Source organism: Camponotus vicinus, unplaced genomic scaffold (genome assembly GCF_025532165.1).
Source record: "Camponotus vicinus isolate PSW18456_S1 unplaced genomic scaffold, iyCamVici1.0 SCAF_7, whole genome shotgun sequence".
NCBI lineage: Eukaryota > Metazoa > Arthropoda > Insecta > Hymenoptera > Formicidae > Camponotus > Camponotus vicinus.
In genome coordinates this window covers 3112738-3128167 of record NW_028141979.1, presented here as the reverse complement: position 1 = coordinate 3128167, position 15430 = coordinate 3112738, and the positions used below count along the sequence as shown (strand labels likewise).

At 29.7% G+C, this 15430-nt stretch overlaps 3 protein-coding genes across 5 annotated transcripts; 2 read left to right on the top strand and 1 right to left on the bottom strand.

Annotated features, from left to right (window-relative positions):
• The first annotated feature begins 176 nt into the window (after positions 1 to 176).
• LOC145974071 (putative ATP-dependent RNA helicase DDX43) lies at positions 177 to 4952 on the top strand. Of its 3 annotated transcripts, none has more exons than XM_083103815.1 (11): positions 177 to 247; positions 1165 to 1590; positions 1665 to 1886; positions 1984 to 2199; positions 2290 to 2416; positions 2488 to 2653; positions 2768 to 3010; positions 3170 to 3317; positions 3529 to 3770; positions 3871 to 4033; positions 4247 to 4952. In XM_083103815.1, the coding sequence occupies exons 1-11, from the start codon at positions 221 to 223 to the stop codon at positions 4379 to 4381; spliced, it is 2115 nt and encodes a 704-aa protein (XP_082959941.1). In that variant the 5' UTR covers positions 177 to 220; the 3' UTR covers positions 4382 to 4952. The 3 variants fall into 3 exon arrangements, with proteins under 3 accessions (XP_082959941.1, XP_082959943.1, XP_082959942.1); XM_083103817.1 differs by having other exon boundaries at positions 231 to 402; positions 4247 to 4950; XM_083103816.1 differs by having other exon boundaries at positions 231 to 402; positions 1143 to 1590; positions 4247 to 4950.
• Eco (Establishment of cohesion) lies at positions 4436 to 8964 on the bottom strand. The gene is made up of 6 exons (XM_083103812.1): positions 8738 to 8964; positions 6754 to 8445; positions 6349 to 6574; positions 6087 to 6260; positions 5810 to 6015; positions 4436 to 5733 (listed from the first exon to the last, which is right to left on the bottom strand). The coding sequence occupies exons 2-6, from the start codon at positions 8421 to 8423 to the stop codon at positions 5610 to 5612; spliced, it is 2400 nt and encodes a 799-aa protein (XP_082959938.1). The 5' UTR covers positions 8424 to 8445; positions 8738 to 8964; the 3' UTR covers positions 4436 to 5609.
• Positions 8965 to 9313: 349 nt separating this feature from the next.
• Tace (ADAM 17-like protease Tace) lies at positions 9314 to 14983 on the top strand. The gene is made up of 14 exons (XM_083104679.1): positions 9314 to 9629; positions 10102 to 10240; positions 10338 to 10438; positions 10507 to 10628; positions 11201 to 11351; positions 11451 to 11647; positions 11714 to 11908; positions 11989 to 12127; positions 12278 to 12432; positions 12712 to 12792; positions 13016 to 13224; positions 13353 to 13591; positions 14005 to 14120; positions 14186 to 14983. Exons 1-14 carry the CDS (start codon positions 9572 to 9574, stop codon positions 14489 to 14491), a joined length of 2208 nt encoding a protein of 735 aa, XP_082960805.1. The 5' UTR covers positions 9314 to 9571; the 3' UTR covers positions 14492 to 14983.
• Positions 14984 to 15430: the final 447 nt, after the last annotated feature.

Here is a 15430-nt window from a genome sequence, read left to right as displayed (position 1 = left end):
TGTAATTCGACGCTGATTGGTCGGACCTGAAAGTAGAAACCAATCATGTTCGATTGCGAAAGCAGGAGCAAACTATGAACCATGATCTTTCATTGGCCGCATTCAGCGGACTCAACAATTGGACAACATTATTAGATCTTCCGATGTATTTCGACGCTGATTGGTCGGATCTAAAAGTGAAAACCAATCATGTTCGATTGTTACTTAGCGGTTGAGCTGGATGCGGCCATTCTTCTTTCTGGTTTCGGTTCGTTTGATTTTGTGATACGATATACATGTTGAAATAAATGATAATGTAAAACAATAATAAATAGTAAAAGATATTTCTTTCGATTCTTGTCGTCGGCATATTTTAGACGTGGTAGAGCAAATCAAATAGAAAAAAGTTACGCGTGGTAAGAAGTACGTATGATTGAACATAATGATGTAACGATGTAAAAAAAATTTGTTTACATTTTTTCTTTCTTTCTTTTTTTTTGTTTTGGGTCACTTTATGTATTTACGCCTCTTTCAGGACAGAAAGAAATATATTTTTTCGTTGTCAGCATAACGCGAATGTAATTTGATATAGCTCGTTATCAGATGTATCTCTAGACATGCGAAGCATTTTATAAAACACTAGTTAATGTGTCGATTTATGATAAAATAATTAACGTCTACAAAAAAGCTTGTGTGTAATAATATTTTGAAGCAAATTTTCCTTTCTGATTTTCATTTCTGAATATAATAATGTGTATACGATAAATGTGTGTTGCCTATTTGTTTATATAAAAAATATCTGTATAAATATATATTTTTATATACAAATTTATTTGTATCGATCAAGAAAAATAGGACTCGAAATTTTATAAACTGTAAAATCTATTTTATTTCAGTTCCGTGCATTCTACTTGAAAAATAAAACAGTTATAAAATTTGAGGGCAAAAAAGCTTTGATTCTCTTCTTTGCTTATTCTTATTTTTTCTCTTCATATTTTTATTTACATTTATGTAATTTTTAAAGTATAGAATGCATAATATTTTTAATTTTAATATTTCCTCTAATGTAGAAAATATAAACTGAAATAACAGATATATTTGTTTTCATAATTGATCATAAAAATCTTTTATACTAAATATATTATAACATCTTTATATTTTAGAACAATTTGATTTTTATCACAGAAGTTTCTATTATTATCAACAATGAGTCACAGATGGGAAAGTAACAGAACATCATCAAGATATGATCAATCATCGCAAAGATATGCTCAAAATTCATCGCAAAGATATGATCAAAGTTCATCTCAAAGATATGATCAAAATTCATCGCAAAGATATGACCAAAATTCTCGCAATTGGGGAGGAACCAATAGAGACAGAAGAGACAGTCAGTTTCAGAGACACTATAATAGATCGTCCAGTGATAACTGGAATAGTGACTCAAATACTCAAATCTACAGTAATAGTTCACGTAAGAGGAGTAATGATGATTCAAATGATACAAATGAACTTGTTATATACATTGATGCCAACAATGTTGGAAGACTTATCGGAAAGGGTGGCAGCAAAATTAAAGCTCTGCAAGATGAAAGCAATGCTAAGATCAATGTAAGTAACATGAATATTTATACTTATATTTATGTAAAATGTAATCTAACTGTGATACTTTTGCCTCTATCTAGATTGACAAACAATCAAGTGAAAATGGACAGACTGCTGTGATATTAATTGGTACAGATGAAGCGCAGCAACGAGCTAAAAACTTAATAGAGGAACTATTAATTGATAGAAGTATTTCACACCAAAATGTAGAATCTGATCAAAGGAGAGAAACTAATTTTGAACAAAAGAAGCAAGAAGTTGATTGGAATAATTTTGATTGGGTCAAAGCCAATGAAGAATATGTATGTTTTGCTTGTTATGATAAATTTAATAGATCAGTTACTTCATAATACATGAACAAATAAATACATTAATATCTTTTTAATATCTTTTTTACAGGAAAATCGTCAGAAGGAAAGATGGGCAACTTTGCCTCCTATTATAAAGAACTTTTACAAAGAAGACCCAGCTGTTGCTAATATGTCAAAAGCGAAAGTAGCCGAACTAAAAAATATCAACAATAATATAGAAGTTAAATATGTTTTCGAAAACGAAGAAGGTTCTGACGAGATGAAAATACCGAATCTTATTGAAACTTTTGAACAAGCTTTCCAAGTAATATAATCAATTAAGTATTAGCTTATGTAAATATATCTATCATTTTAAGAAAAACTAATCGATACATATTTTTTATTTGTAATATAGAATTATCCAGAAATCCTTAGAGAAATACAAAAACAGGGATTTACAAAACCAAGTCCTATACAATGTCAAGCATGGCCTATTTTATTGAGTGGTCAAGATCTTATCGGGATAGCGCAAACTGGAACTGGTTCGGTTATTTTTGTATCTCATGATATGTTTGTGATTGTTGTGCACATATATTGATAACTCTAATTTCAGGAAAAACTCTTGCTTTTTTACTGCCTGCTTTGATCCATATCGATGGGCAAGTAACTCCACGCGAAGAGCGCCCTGGGCCAAATATTCTCGTTATGGCACCGACGAGAGAATTGGCGTTGCAAATTGAAAAAGAAGTAGGAAAATATTCTTATCGCGGCATTAAAGCGTAAGTTTATTTCATATAATAAGATTCCGATTTGCGCATTTCCGTGTATTATTATTTTATATTTGATACATTATAGACGTTTACTTATTATATATTACACGGAAATTATTTCAGGGTGTGCGTATACGGTGGCGGAAGTCGCAAGGAACAAATCAATATTGTAACAAAAGGCGTGCAAATAGTAATTGCGACTCCCGGGAGATTAAATGACTTGGTACAAGCAGGAGTCTTGAATGTATCAGCTGTAACATATCTCATACTTGACGAAGCCGATCGTATGCTGGACATGGGTTTTGAACCACAAATTCGTAAAACCTTATTGGGTGTGCGACCAGATAGACAAACTGTTATGACAAGGTATACACAAGTCATATCTTTTAAAGTTTGCATCGTTAGAATAAAACTTTTTAGAAGGAGAGAAATTTAAATAATACTGATAATGATTTATTATATACTTATTAGTTTAAATTATATATAATTGATGTTAATGTGCTATTTTGTCTATTCCTTTGTCAGCGCTACATGGCCTCAAGGTGTAAGACGCTTAGCTCAATCATACATGAAAAATCCGATTCAAGTATGTGTTGGATCACTTGATTTAGCAGCTGTTCACACTGTAACACAAAAGATTTGTATGATTAATGAAGATGAAAAATTAGATATGGTTAGTAGCATTTTAAAATGGATTAGAGAATTAATTCACTTATTTTTATTGCAATTATATATCATTTCTTTTTTTTATCAGTTATTTGAAATGATATAAAATTTTTGTACAAAGTTTAAATATTTTTAAGTAAATAAGAATTTTGAAACAATAATCTTTCCGAATCAACTGAGTTTTTCTAAATATATCATATATTATTACAATTGTGTAGATGCATCAGTTCTTTCGTGAGATGGGCTCTTATGATAAGGTGATAGTATTTTTTGGTAAAAAGGCAAAAGTGGACGATATCTCTAGTGATCTAGCTTTGTCGAAAATCGATTGTCAAAGCATTCACGGTGATAGAGAGCAAGCGGACAGAGAACAAGCATTAGAAGATCTGAAAACTGGGGCGGTTCAGATTCTTCTTGCGACCGATGTAGCAAGTCGAGGAATCGATATTGAAGACATTACGTAAGTTTAACAAATGAAAGATGTATTATATTTACATAATTACAATAGAACTTCAATATACATACATAGCTTTATTATAACAATTTTTTTCTTATTTTAGACATGTATTAAATTATGACTTTCCAAAAGATATAGAGGAATACGTTCACAGAGTTGGACGTACTGGACGCGCGGGTCGAACAGGTGAAAGTATCACTTTCATGACAAGACAAGACTGGCATCATGCTAAGGAACTTATCAATATTCTTGAAGAGGCTAATCAAGTCAGTAGATATGTTAGGCGAGAATTTTAAAAAATTAAAAAGAAAATGGCATAAGAGCCAACGCGCGGTAGTTGGAGCGCAGAGAAGCAACAACACTTCTTTCTTTTTTCAGTATTAGTTTATTAAAAAACACATTATAATAACAAAAAACGAGAATTTTAATTATTCCAAATTTTTCACAAAGAGATACAACTTTTATATCTTTTATTTCAGGAAGTACCTGAGGAATTATACAAAATGGCTGAAAGATATGACGTGTGGAAGCAGAAGAAAGATTCAGAACGATCCTATCCAAGAAATAGTAGAGATGGCAACAGAAGTAGACAAGGCAATCGTAGCCGATGGTAAAATGATTAACGAAGATTTATAAGATGTATGTTTATTGTACGTACTACCTATACATACATATATATATATATATATATATATATATATATATATATATATATATATTGTATACAAATATGTATGTATGTATATGTATACATATCAAACGATGTAAAGGGAAATACTCGTATATTGTATACAGGATAATTAATATCTAATACACACATTGTGTGATATAACATTTTTATTTATCAATACAATTTCTCTTAAGAACAATCTCAGATAATAAAATATTTTTTTTATTTTTTTATTAATTGCCAAAGTTAATTATAAGAGATTTTATAGAGGATTTAAAATCTTTCATAATTTATGTATTTTATAGTGAGATATGGTTTTTGCATGTTATGCAATTAAAATAAAATTGCAATCATTTGAATTTAGTTCTAAATTGTTATAATTATTAACAATAATATATATAATGTGTGTTTCAAGTATTCAATATGCAGTATTCATTATGTATTAGTAAAAAATAGTACATTTCATTTTGTAAGTTTTTTTCTAAACAATGCACATTGTTTAAATATGTACTAAGCTTAAACTTGTAAACGAAAAACAAAAGATTTGTTGTAATATTTACATTCCAATTAAAAGAGATGAACCATTTCACTCAATCAAGTTTATTTAATTTTTTCACCCAACACAGATAATTTTAGTAATATATTTATCTATCTGTAACTGACATTGTGTGAGATATATTATTTGTCATCTTAAGAAAAACATTAAAATGAATAACGCGCGGATACTTAACAAATTAGAGACAGGACTATACTAATTAGATTTTAAAAAAATATTTGTATTTTTATTATCAACTTCCAAGTTATCCAAACTAGAAGAACTGTAGTATTTAAACCTATCGACTTTATATTAAATTTATTTTAACATATATTACTGTATTATAGAGAAAAAGATATTTCATTAAAATTGTAATCTAAGTCAAATGTATTTTTATATAATGACAAACAATTTAAAAAGAATTAATAAATTAAAGAGACTATCAATCTTATTTTTCTATCAACATCTCTAGTAAAATTTTCACGAAAATAGATAACCATATAGGCAAAATACAATTCTTAAAAATATAAATGATCATTTTATTAATAATAACCAAAAAAGAAATTTTTTTTATTATTAAAATGATCATGTAGAAAAAAACACATTACAAAAGTATTGAAGTCCAAATGAAGTAGAGTTAATTGTATACTTTAAAATTTCGCGTTTTCGTGTATTTCTCGGCGAAGATTTTACCGCTCGGAGTCGGTATCGAAAACGCTATATCGTCCAACGACATCACGTAACCATAGAAGAATTTTGATCTGAAACATATGAATGGTGATATTTTCTATTTTCCTAATCTTACCAACACCATGATTAACAATCGCAATAGCTTACCTCAGAGTATCAACAAGTTTAGTGGCTATACCCTGTTTACGATGACTCATCGCTGTCCAGACAACGTTTATGCCACATTTCGCAGGTGAGCTTTCAGCAGTACAACAGTCCAACTCGATTAACTCGGGAATCATACGAAATGCCGTTTGGATACGTTCTGCTACCAATATTCCAAGGACGTTTTTCTCGCGTATGTACAACAAGACCTGCGAGATGCATATTTTTCTTTTATCTAATTATATAATAAATAATCAATGTAAACGATATATCTTTATACCTTTTTGCCCTGATAATCTGACATACTCATATCTGCTAATCCCAAATCTCTATCTACAACGGCCAAAATTTCCGATACTTTCTTCCAATATTGTTTCGAATCACGTGGCTCGACCAAGATTATTCTGCTAGATGTAAAAGGATCTTCCATAATAACACGCTCGTTCTTCCATCCCTAAAATATGATAAAATGTGTAATAGATATATCATATTTCTTTATAGCAATGTATGGTACTAACTTATGGAATTAAAATGCAGTTTACCTGGAATTTTAAAGTCTGTACGCTATTATGATAATTTAAATGAGCGTTTTCATCTTCAGGATTGCCTAACTGATACACAATGTTGCATTCCGAGCATTGAGTGGCACCAAAAGATTTTTGACCAGCATCTAACTGATATTGATCTTCTGCACCACCACCTTTTGTAGACAATTGCCATTGCATATTCTTTTTTGTTGATTTTGTAGCATTCACGTTATTTGTTTCTCTAAAAGAGAGATCAAAATATTATACTGCAAAAGATCTAGATTTTTTTCTTTATATATTAAAGAATTAATATATAAATCAAATAAAAAATATTAAATATATATATTAAATAGGATATTTTCAATGATAATGAAAATAATTTGAGATTTATATATATAGCACAGACATTGTAAAACATACTCGAAAATATTATTAGATGCAGAATATCCTTTGTTGAACAATGGAAAATATCCTTTATCGTTTTCGCCAGTTTTTACATCTTTATTACTGTCTGTATTGTCAAGCGAAAGATTTCCAAAGTTTGTCACAGAAGTAACATCCTTTATGTTCATGGTCGAAGTCATATTACTGAGTTCAGTAGCTGGAGACATAATCGTGTTTTCGGCTGGCATCTTCGTTGGTTTTAGCGGAGAAATCATATTTGCTGTATTATTGGTCAATGTTTCCATTGTATCATAATCATCGTCCGCCCAATCATCCTCCAATATTTTCAAGAGATTATTAACTTTATCTTGTTCTAATGTAGCTTCAATCTCTGGTTCATCCACAGTCAGATCTGTGGTATCCAAACAGATATCTGTAGTTTTCACTTGTTGCTTACGCACATTTGTGGCAAGAATATGCTTCTGATTCATCACAGTAACAGCGTGATTCGGCCTGTCTAATCTCTTAGTTTTGAAAAATCGTTTACTATCATCAATTTCTGGCGAAGGGACTTTTTCCGCAATTGCATTCATCTGAACTTCATTCGTGGGTGGACTTTTGTTTGAAGTGGCAGAATTCTGTGCAACATGCTCTTCTTTCTTCAATACCTCTGGTTTTGCTTTAGGCTTCTTTAATTTTTTGATTCCGTGAAATACGCCGGCATTTATTTTACCGAACTTTTGCTTCTTTAATAACGAACGTCTGTTCATGTTCTGCGCCGGCAAACTTCGTCTTCTTTTAACATCGCTATTGCTAAAATTACCGAAAACAAAAGGCCGCTCGGTCTTCGCGTTGCTACTATAAAATGATTTAGTACTTAATGAAATATTCTTCAAGTTAGACTTGCTCTTCCTCTCTTGAAACAACGCTGCTCTCGCTCTAGGCACAGAAACATCATCCGTCTTGAATAATTTCGCCGGTTTCACTGTCAATTGATCGTGCGCGCGCCTCTTCAACGTATTCTCTTTTTGTTCCGGTGATAAATTCTCGTTCATTCCAAGCCCACTGAAAGACTTTCGTCTGTGAAGCTTCGGCAATGGAGCTGTCCTACTTATGGAATTTAAAGGTGTTATCTGCCTACATTCTGGAGTTCTGCTTTTTCGAGGTGTCTCTGTGATGCTCTGATTCTGTATTTCCGTGGCAAAACTTCGTTGAGGCGTTTCTGGTACTATTTCATCCATTGTCACGCTCATTATCTTTGAGCGCTGTGGCGTTGATGGTTCCATCAGTTTGCGTGGAGAAGATGGCAATGATCTCGAGTTGCTAGTAAGTTTACATCTTGGCGAATATCTAGCAGCTCTAGTGATTTTCTTGAGTGAACTGAAAGGCGATATACGATCCTCCTTACTACGCTTTGATATTAAGCGATCCCAAAATACAGATGCATCAGAAAAAGATTTTTCAGGTGTCGCAAATGGTGAGATGAATTCTCTTCCTGAAGAACTGTCACTAAGACTTGGACTTCGATCGGTAAGAGCCAATGGCGACATAGGTCCCAAATCTGAGTCTTCTCCTGAAACTGCATCTCTGCCACAGTTTGAATCTTGAGATGCATTCTTTTTGCAGAAATTGCCATTGGATGGTGCAAAGAGACATTTTTGAGCTCGTCGTGGAGTGTAAAGTAAATCTTCTTGATCGCTATTCATTGTCAAATAACTCTCTGGCAATCTAAAAAAATGTTTTAATTAGGACAATGTCAAAATTAAAGATACTTGTAGATTTCGATTGGCTTCGGTTATAGTAATGCAAGATTAAAATTTTACCGATATCAAAACATTAAATACAAGATTTAAAAAAAATTATATGATAATTATATGATTTAAAGCCTTCTACAATAAATATATTGTCAATTTTCCACTTATAATATCAAAGCAGCGAATCATACGCGAAAGAAGCTTAACAGTTCGTATTTGTACGAAAAAAAATCAACTCCATGCAATGCATAATAAATAAACTTAACCTGAATCGAACGGTGAATTTAAGGAAGCGCTTTCGCTCAGTGCATCAAATTGTTGATAAATAAAATGACATTCAATGTCGCATCTGTAATGCATAAATACTTTTCTTGAAAATTGTTGTACTTTTCACACAGGTTCACATTCAGAAATACTACATGAAAGAAGCGCGGGAAACGAGCGAAAAAATTGAACGCTGTGTTAATTGCTGCGCAACTGTACTGTAGATTACGCGCGTCATTTCGCGCATACACTTCGTGTTAGTTATATATGACCATGATGCACGATTATTTAGATGCGCGTGCCTCACATTAAATGAACTTCAGAAGAATTTTCAGCCAACAATCTCCATTGGCTGGAGGGTACCCGATTGACGTCGCCAATTGGCCAATTCAAAATAAGACTCTCTGATTGGTTAATCGTTGCTGGTTACCCTAGGCACAGGTCGGTATAATTGGCTGTGGTCAATCGCAACGTGGTCAAACGGGATACTCCCCCATTGGCTTCACTCCTCTAGCTCGATTTTTAATGGTATCGATTGGTCGAAAACTGCAGGTTGTAAATGGAACCAATCGGTAAATTGTCATCGTCAATCACATGATAGATGAAGGGAAAAGACATGTTTGCGTACGAGATCGGGAATAATCTATAATTTTTCTCTTTTTACCCGCGTTATTATGTCTTTTACCGTAAATTGTTTCTTCTGGATGAATTGTGTCAAAAGTATTGACAAAATTACGCTAATCCGTGCAAGAAAAACATTCCGATGTCATAAATTATAACCTATGTATAAGTGTATACAAAAACAAAGTATATTGTTAATAATCCTTCCATGAATAATGGATAAGCGAAATGCTTTACTTGTCTATTGTATTTTTATTACTCTCCAGAGTATTCGTAAGTTATATGTTTCAATTCATATATAATTAGTATTTTATGTCATTTTATAGTATGTCACAAATATAATTTATAGTTATATAGATATAGTTGGTTTATAAATAACATGTATAAAATAAAAAAAAAATTCATTTAAAGTGAGAAAAAATTTTTTTAAGAAATTCCAAGATATTTACAAATGATTGAAGAAAATAAAATTTCTTTCATAAGTTAATAAAATTATATATCATTTTTTTAGATTGCCAAAAAAAACCACAACAAATTTTCAGATTTAATAAGATTTAATATTTAGAATATAAAAATTATAATAAATGTGATTATTTTTCTCAATATTCTCTCTACTATAATAATTTAATCTTACATAAAAATGAGAAATTTTTGCATTATTGTTTTCTATTATTACAAATCTCCTTATATAATGCTCTGAGTGTTTTATTTTCTTCTAATATTTGCATTAATTTTATATTAACAGATGGGCTTCATAGAAGCTTGAAATATTATGAAACAATTCATAGCACTCATTTCCAACATAGGATTGTAAAGCGAGGTATTAATCACAGTTATAATCCATACAATAAAATAAGTGAGATAGAGTTTTATTCACATGGACGGTAAGATATATTGATTGTTCTTATATTTATTATCACAAAAATCATCTCGTCTTAATAATGTTTTATGTCAATTAATAATTTTTCTTTCTATTCACAGTCATTTTCGGTTAATTTTAACACCTAGAAGAGAAGTTATACATTCCAACTTTAAAGCATATGAGGTCAATGCTGATGGAAAAGAAAAAACTATACATTTAGGTATAACAATACATATTTAAAACTAAGCAAAAATCAAATCATTGTATTTTTTTAATTTTGTTCTATAGATCATGATAATTTTTACCATGGCCGAGTGTTTGGAGAAATTGAGTCTCATGCTCAAATGCATATCGACAATGGCATTCTAACAGGCAGTATAACAACTTTGGATGAAACCTATCATATTGAAGTAAGTGTAAAAATATGTATGTTAAATGAAATTTATACAATAGTAACTAAAAATTGAACTAAAAATGAAATTTATACAATAGTAACTAAAAATTTAAGCAATACAATGAAAAATAATGAATTAGATGAAATTGTATAAAAAGAGAGTATATGTGCACTAATATATATATGCAGAATAAATATAATTTAAATAATATTAACCCTTAAAAAGATTATTACATATATACATTTTGATATCTTAATGATAGAATATCTATTAAAAAGCCTTGATCAATAAAAAAAATGTTTAAAATTTATTTTTAATTTTTGTTATGCATGATTATTTTTTACAGATGTCAAGGAATATATGTAAATTTTCATAAATTTTTTCACACATTTTGAGACAGCTAAAACCGTGACAAGACATTATAATCTGTATGTCACAAGAAACAGAGCAAAAAAAATGATTTACAAGAATTAAAAATAAGAATGTACAATTGCATTATATCTTAAATTTTTGGCTATTTTTGTCTACATTTGATATAGATTATCAGATTGTTAATTAGAAGTTAATTTTAAGTGGATGTATTTTAGCCATCTTGGAGACATCTTCCTCATTTAGACAATCAAACAATGATCATTTATAAATCATCTGATGTTAAACTCAGTTGGGAACATTATAAAAATGGGGAAGGCCACACACATGGAGCTCCAAAGACCTGTGGTTATGTCAAGGAAAACTTAAGTATGATTTTATTGCAATATAAATAATATATAATCTATATTTTATAAAATTATTTCTAATTCTATATGACTTTAATATTATGCGCATGTTTTACCATAGATTATACACTGAATGAGGAGGATGATATTGAGAAAAATGATATAAAAAAGGATGATAGCAGTAGCAGGATAAAAAGACAAACAGAAACCTATGATTATGCTCCAACAAAAACAAGATGTCCACTATTATTAGTTGCTGATTACCGATTTTATCAAGAAATGGGTGCCAGCAGTACAAAAACTACAATTAATTATCTGGTATATTTGAGCTTAATAATATAATTGTACATTGATTTGCATCATATTAATATTAATTTATTGCAGATAAGTTTGATTGATAGAGTACATAAAATATACAATGACACTTTATGGATGGAACATAAAGAGGAAGATGGTTTCAAAGGAATGGGTTTTGTTATTAAAAAGATCGTCGTTCATAGTGAGCCGACACGAGTGAGAGGTGGTGAAACACATTATAATATGGTTCGAGAAAAATGGGACGTCCGTACATTGCTCGAGGTTATTATATAAATTAAAAAATATCCCTTATTAAATATAAATATAAATATTGTTTCTTATTACGTAATGTGTTAATGCAGGTGTTCAGTCGAGAATATAGCCACAAGGACTTTTGTTTAGCTCACCTGTTTACCGATCTTAAGTTTGAAGGTGGTATCCTTGGATTGGCTTATGTAGGATCTCCTCGTAGGAATTCAGTGGGTGGTATATGTACACCAGGTATTTTAAAACATATTTTGCATTAATGTTAAGTAAAAAATATTGTATAATAACAAAGTATAATGCAACATTTATATAATATATCTCTCTTTTTCACAACATAACATAAATTATCAGAAAATTTATTTATTAAAATTTATTCTTTTACAGAATATTTCAAAAACGGATATACATTATATCTGAACTCAGGTCTAAGCTCCAGCAGAAATCATTACGGACAGAGAGTAATTACAAGAGAAGCCGATTTGGTTACAGCACATGAATTTGGTCATAACTGGGGTTCTGAACATGATCCAGATGTTTCGGTAAATGACAGTTTAGATATTATCATATCACAATTTCTGAGATATAAAGCTAATAACACAATTCAATAGCAAATATCATTATTAAAAATTAGAAAATACAATTGCGTAAAGTGAAGATGTTGGTGCAGAAATATGTTCATTAAAATCCCTTATTCATTAATTATTGAAGCATATCTTTATATCGACATTCACTTTGTCCTGCAACAAATCTTTTATTATTTTATTTTTGTTTCGTTTTTATAAGATTGAAACTTAATCTTTTGATATTATTAATTATAGAGTTGCAGTCCAAGTGCAAGTCAAGGTGGTTCTTACTTGATGTATACTTACAGTGTTAGCGGCTATGATGTAAATAATAAGGTAAAGTATATTTATTCATATATTTTATTTTCTATCACAATATAATAAATTGAATATTCTAATGTACGTTTCTTGAATAAGGCATTAATTACTTTTTGTCTTTTTGCTCATATATATATATATATATATATATATATATATATATATATATATATATATGAGCAAATCTACAATATAAAAAAAATAATCTATATTAATTTATATAAATTTTTCCTATGCATAGAGATTTTCGCCATGCAGTTTACGATCTATCAGGAAAGTCTTGCTAGCCAAATCTGGACGTTGTTTCTCAGAGCCAGAAGAATCGTTCTGTGGAAATTTGAGAGTCGAGGGTGACGAAGAATGCGACGCGGGTCTCTTGGGAACAGAAGACAATGATCAATGTTGTGACAAAAATTGCAAACTTAGAAGTAATATAGGAGCAGTTTGTAGGTAATATTATGAACAATTATATTTCTACATATTTTCATCCCTATTTCTTCTCCGATTTTACGAATAAAAGTCCTTAAGCTAACTTATATTCGACGAATGCGAAATGTTCATTTTATTTCTTTCAACAGTGACAAAAATTCGCCGTGCTGTCAGAGTTGTGCATATATGACTGCAGGCGTGAAATGTCGCGACGCGCAATATGCCACTTGCGAACAGGAGTCGCGTTGCACTGGAACGTCCAGCGAATGTCCAAGGTCTCCGGCCATGAAGGATGGTACTAATTGTCTTGAACGTGGCCAATGCCGCGGAGGCAAATGTGTGCCCTACTGCGAGACCCAAAATTTACAAAGTTGCATGTGTGACACAAGTATGTACTTTATTTTAATTTTAGAATATCAATAAGAACGATAAAAGTTTACGTACACTTGTATCATTTTTTTCATATCACATACAAGGAAAAATTATAATTTATATTTTATAACTTAATTTTATAAATTTTTATTTACCAATTGATTATTTATACAATATATATGCAACTAATTACTTTTTTATCTTTTGATTCTATTTCAATACTTATTCCCGTTTTGATTAAAATTGAAAAATATTTAATGTATTATTTTACAAAGATATTTATAGAAAGGTAAAAAGTTGCATTTTAAAAATGATTATATAACTAATATATTACATAATATAGTTATGTTATATTTTGATAATACATAATTATATGTTGAAAAACATATTATTAATATTATCATATTAAATGTCGAATTTGATTGACAGTTGGCGATGCATGTAAAAGATGCTGTAGAATGAGTTTGAATGAAACATGTTTTCCGATAGACCCACAAGACATTTTACCCGATGGGACACCGTGCATTCAAGGTTTTTGTAATCAGGTAAGATATGATATTACAACACTTAACAAGAACCTTAGTTGATTCTAATATTCACATTCATCTAGGGCGCGTGCGAGAAAACAATTCAAGATGTAGTAGAACGATTTTGGGACATTATTGAAGACATAAACATCAATAAAGTTATGCGTTTCCTAAAAGATAATATAGTGGGTGCTGTAATAATCATCACTACTATCATATGGATACCAGCAAGCTGCGTTATCAGTTATATCGATTACAGACGAGTTAAAGAGAGTGAGAAAAAATGGCGATGGAAACATACAGATGAACTCATTCATCCGGATGAGCCGAGACAAGTGATCTATATTGGTCAACGACAAAGAGTACAACATGTCATGCATCAATCCTGAATCATGAAACCATGAATCTAAATGATTTGCATTATGTAGATTTTACCATCTAGTCAAAAAAATTCATATAGAGTGATATTGATTTAGAATAACTCAATATTGTAAATTATCAATATTGTAAATATATGTTATATTTTTTTAATGTTATATGTGTATATATATATATATATATATATATATATATATACATATATAACATTAAAAATATATATGTATGTATGTATGTATGTATAAAACTTTTACATAATTGCTATGAAATTTTGAGTGAATTGTGTAATTACACAATTGAACAAGCAAATGATACATTCCATAGCATAAAGAAATTAATCAACTTTTTTTTAATATTATATATATTTCAGAGATACTAATTATCTCTTTAAAGTGTAATCTTCCAGCTGCCAGTACATATTACTGTTTAATCAACTACTTAATTCGAGTATTGTCATTTTACATTAATATTGATGAAATTGATAAAAAATTAAATTTTGTTTTATAATAGTTACATAATGATCTGCATTCATGGAAAAAAATAACATTTTTTGATGTGAAAATATTTAATTAGAAAGTACATAATATGTAAATTTTAAATTCTAATGTATTTAAATTGTTAATTATATAAGGTTGTTTTTATCGCTTTTTCTAAATATATTTTAATACATATCTGATTATTAATTATATTAATAATTAATTTATTAGAGATTAATTTTTTTATTTTTTTACTTTTAATAAAGATTTTATAAAAACTGTTATATCAAAAAAAAACATTTAATAATGCCAAAACACATAATAAAAAGGATGGTTAAAAGATAATTAAAAGATTTCATTCAAATTAAGTACTTATTTCTATGTACTGTTAGGAAAATAAAATTTGTTTTTTTCTATTCTCATGTATTATATAAATTTCTATATATTGTCCTACCTTATTATTCTATATACATA

What these genes read in the sequence shown, in the direction of transcription:
- Tace (XM_083104679.1), top strand. Translation starts at nt 9,572, where the DNA reads ATGGATAAGCGAAATGCTTTACTTGTCTATTGTATTTTTATTACTCTC. An exon ending in GAGTTTTATTCACATGGACG is followed by an intron (nt 10,241 to 10,337) that starts GTAAGATATATT and finishes TTCTATTCACAG; the next exon opens with TCATTTTCGGTTAATTTTAA. An exon ending in AGAAAAAACTATACATTTAG is followed by an intron (nt 10,439 to 10,506) that starts GTATAACAATAC and finishes TTTGTTCTATAG; the next exon opens with ATCATGATAATTTTTACCAT.
- Eco (XM_083103812.1), bottom strand. Translation starts at nt 8,423, where the DNA reads ATGAATAGCGATCAAGAAGATTTACTTTACACTCCACGACGAGCTCAA. An exon ending in GCATCTAATAATATTTTCGA is followed by an intron (nt 6,575 to 6,753) that starts GTATGTTTTACA and finishes TCTCTCTTTTAG; the next exon opens with AGAAACAAATAACGTGAATG. An exon ending in CAGATTATCAGGGCAAAAAG is followed by an intron (nt 6,016 to 6,086) that starts GTATAAAGATAT and finishes TGCATCTCGCAG; the next exon opens with GTCTTGTTGTACATACGCGA.
- LOC145974071 (XM_083103815.1), top strand. Translation starts at nt 221, where the DNA reads ATGCGGCCATTCTTCTTTCTGGTTTCG. An exon ending in AAAGCAATGCTAAGATCAAT is followed by an intron (nt 1,591 to 1,664) that starts GTAAGTAACATG and finishes GCCTCTATCTAG; the next exon opens with ATTGACAAACAATCAAGTGA. An exon ending in TCTTATCGCGGCATTAAAGC is followed by an intron (nt 2,654 to 2,767) that starts GTAAGTTTATTT and finishes AAATTATTTCAG; the next exon opens with GGTGTGCGTATACGGTGGCG.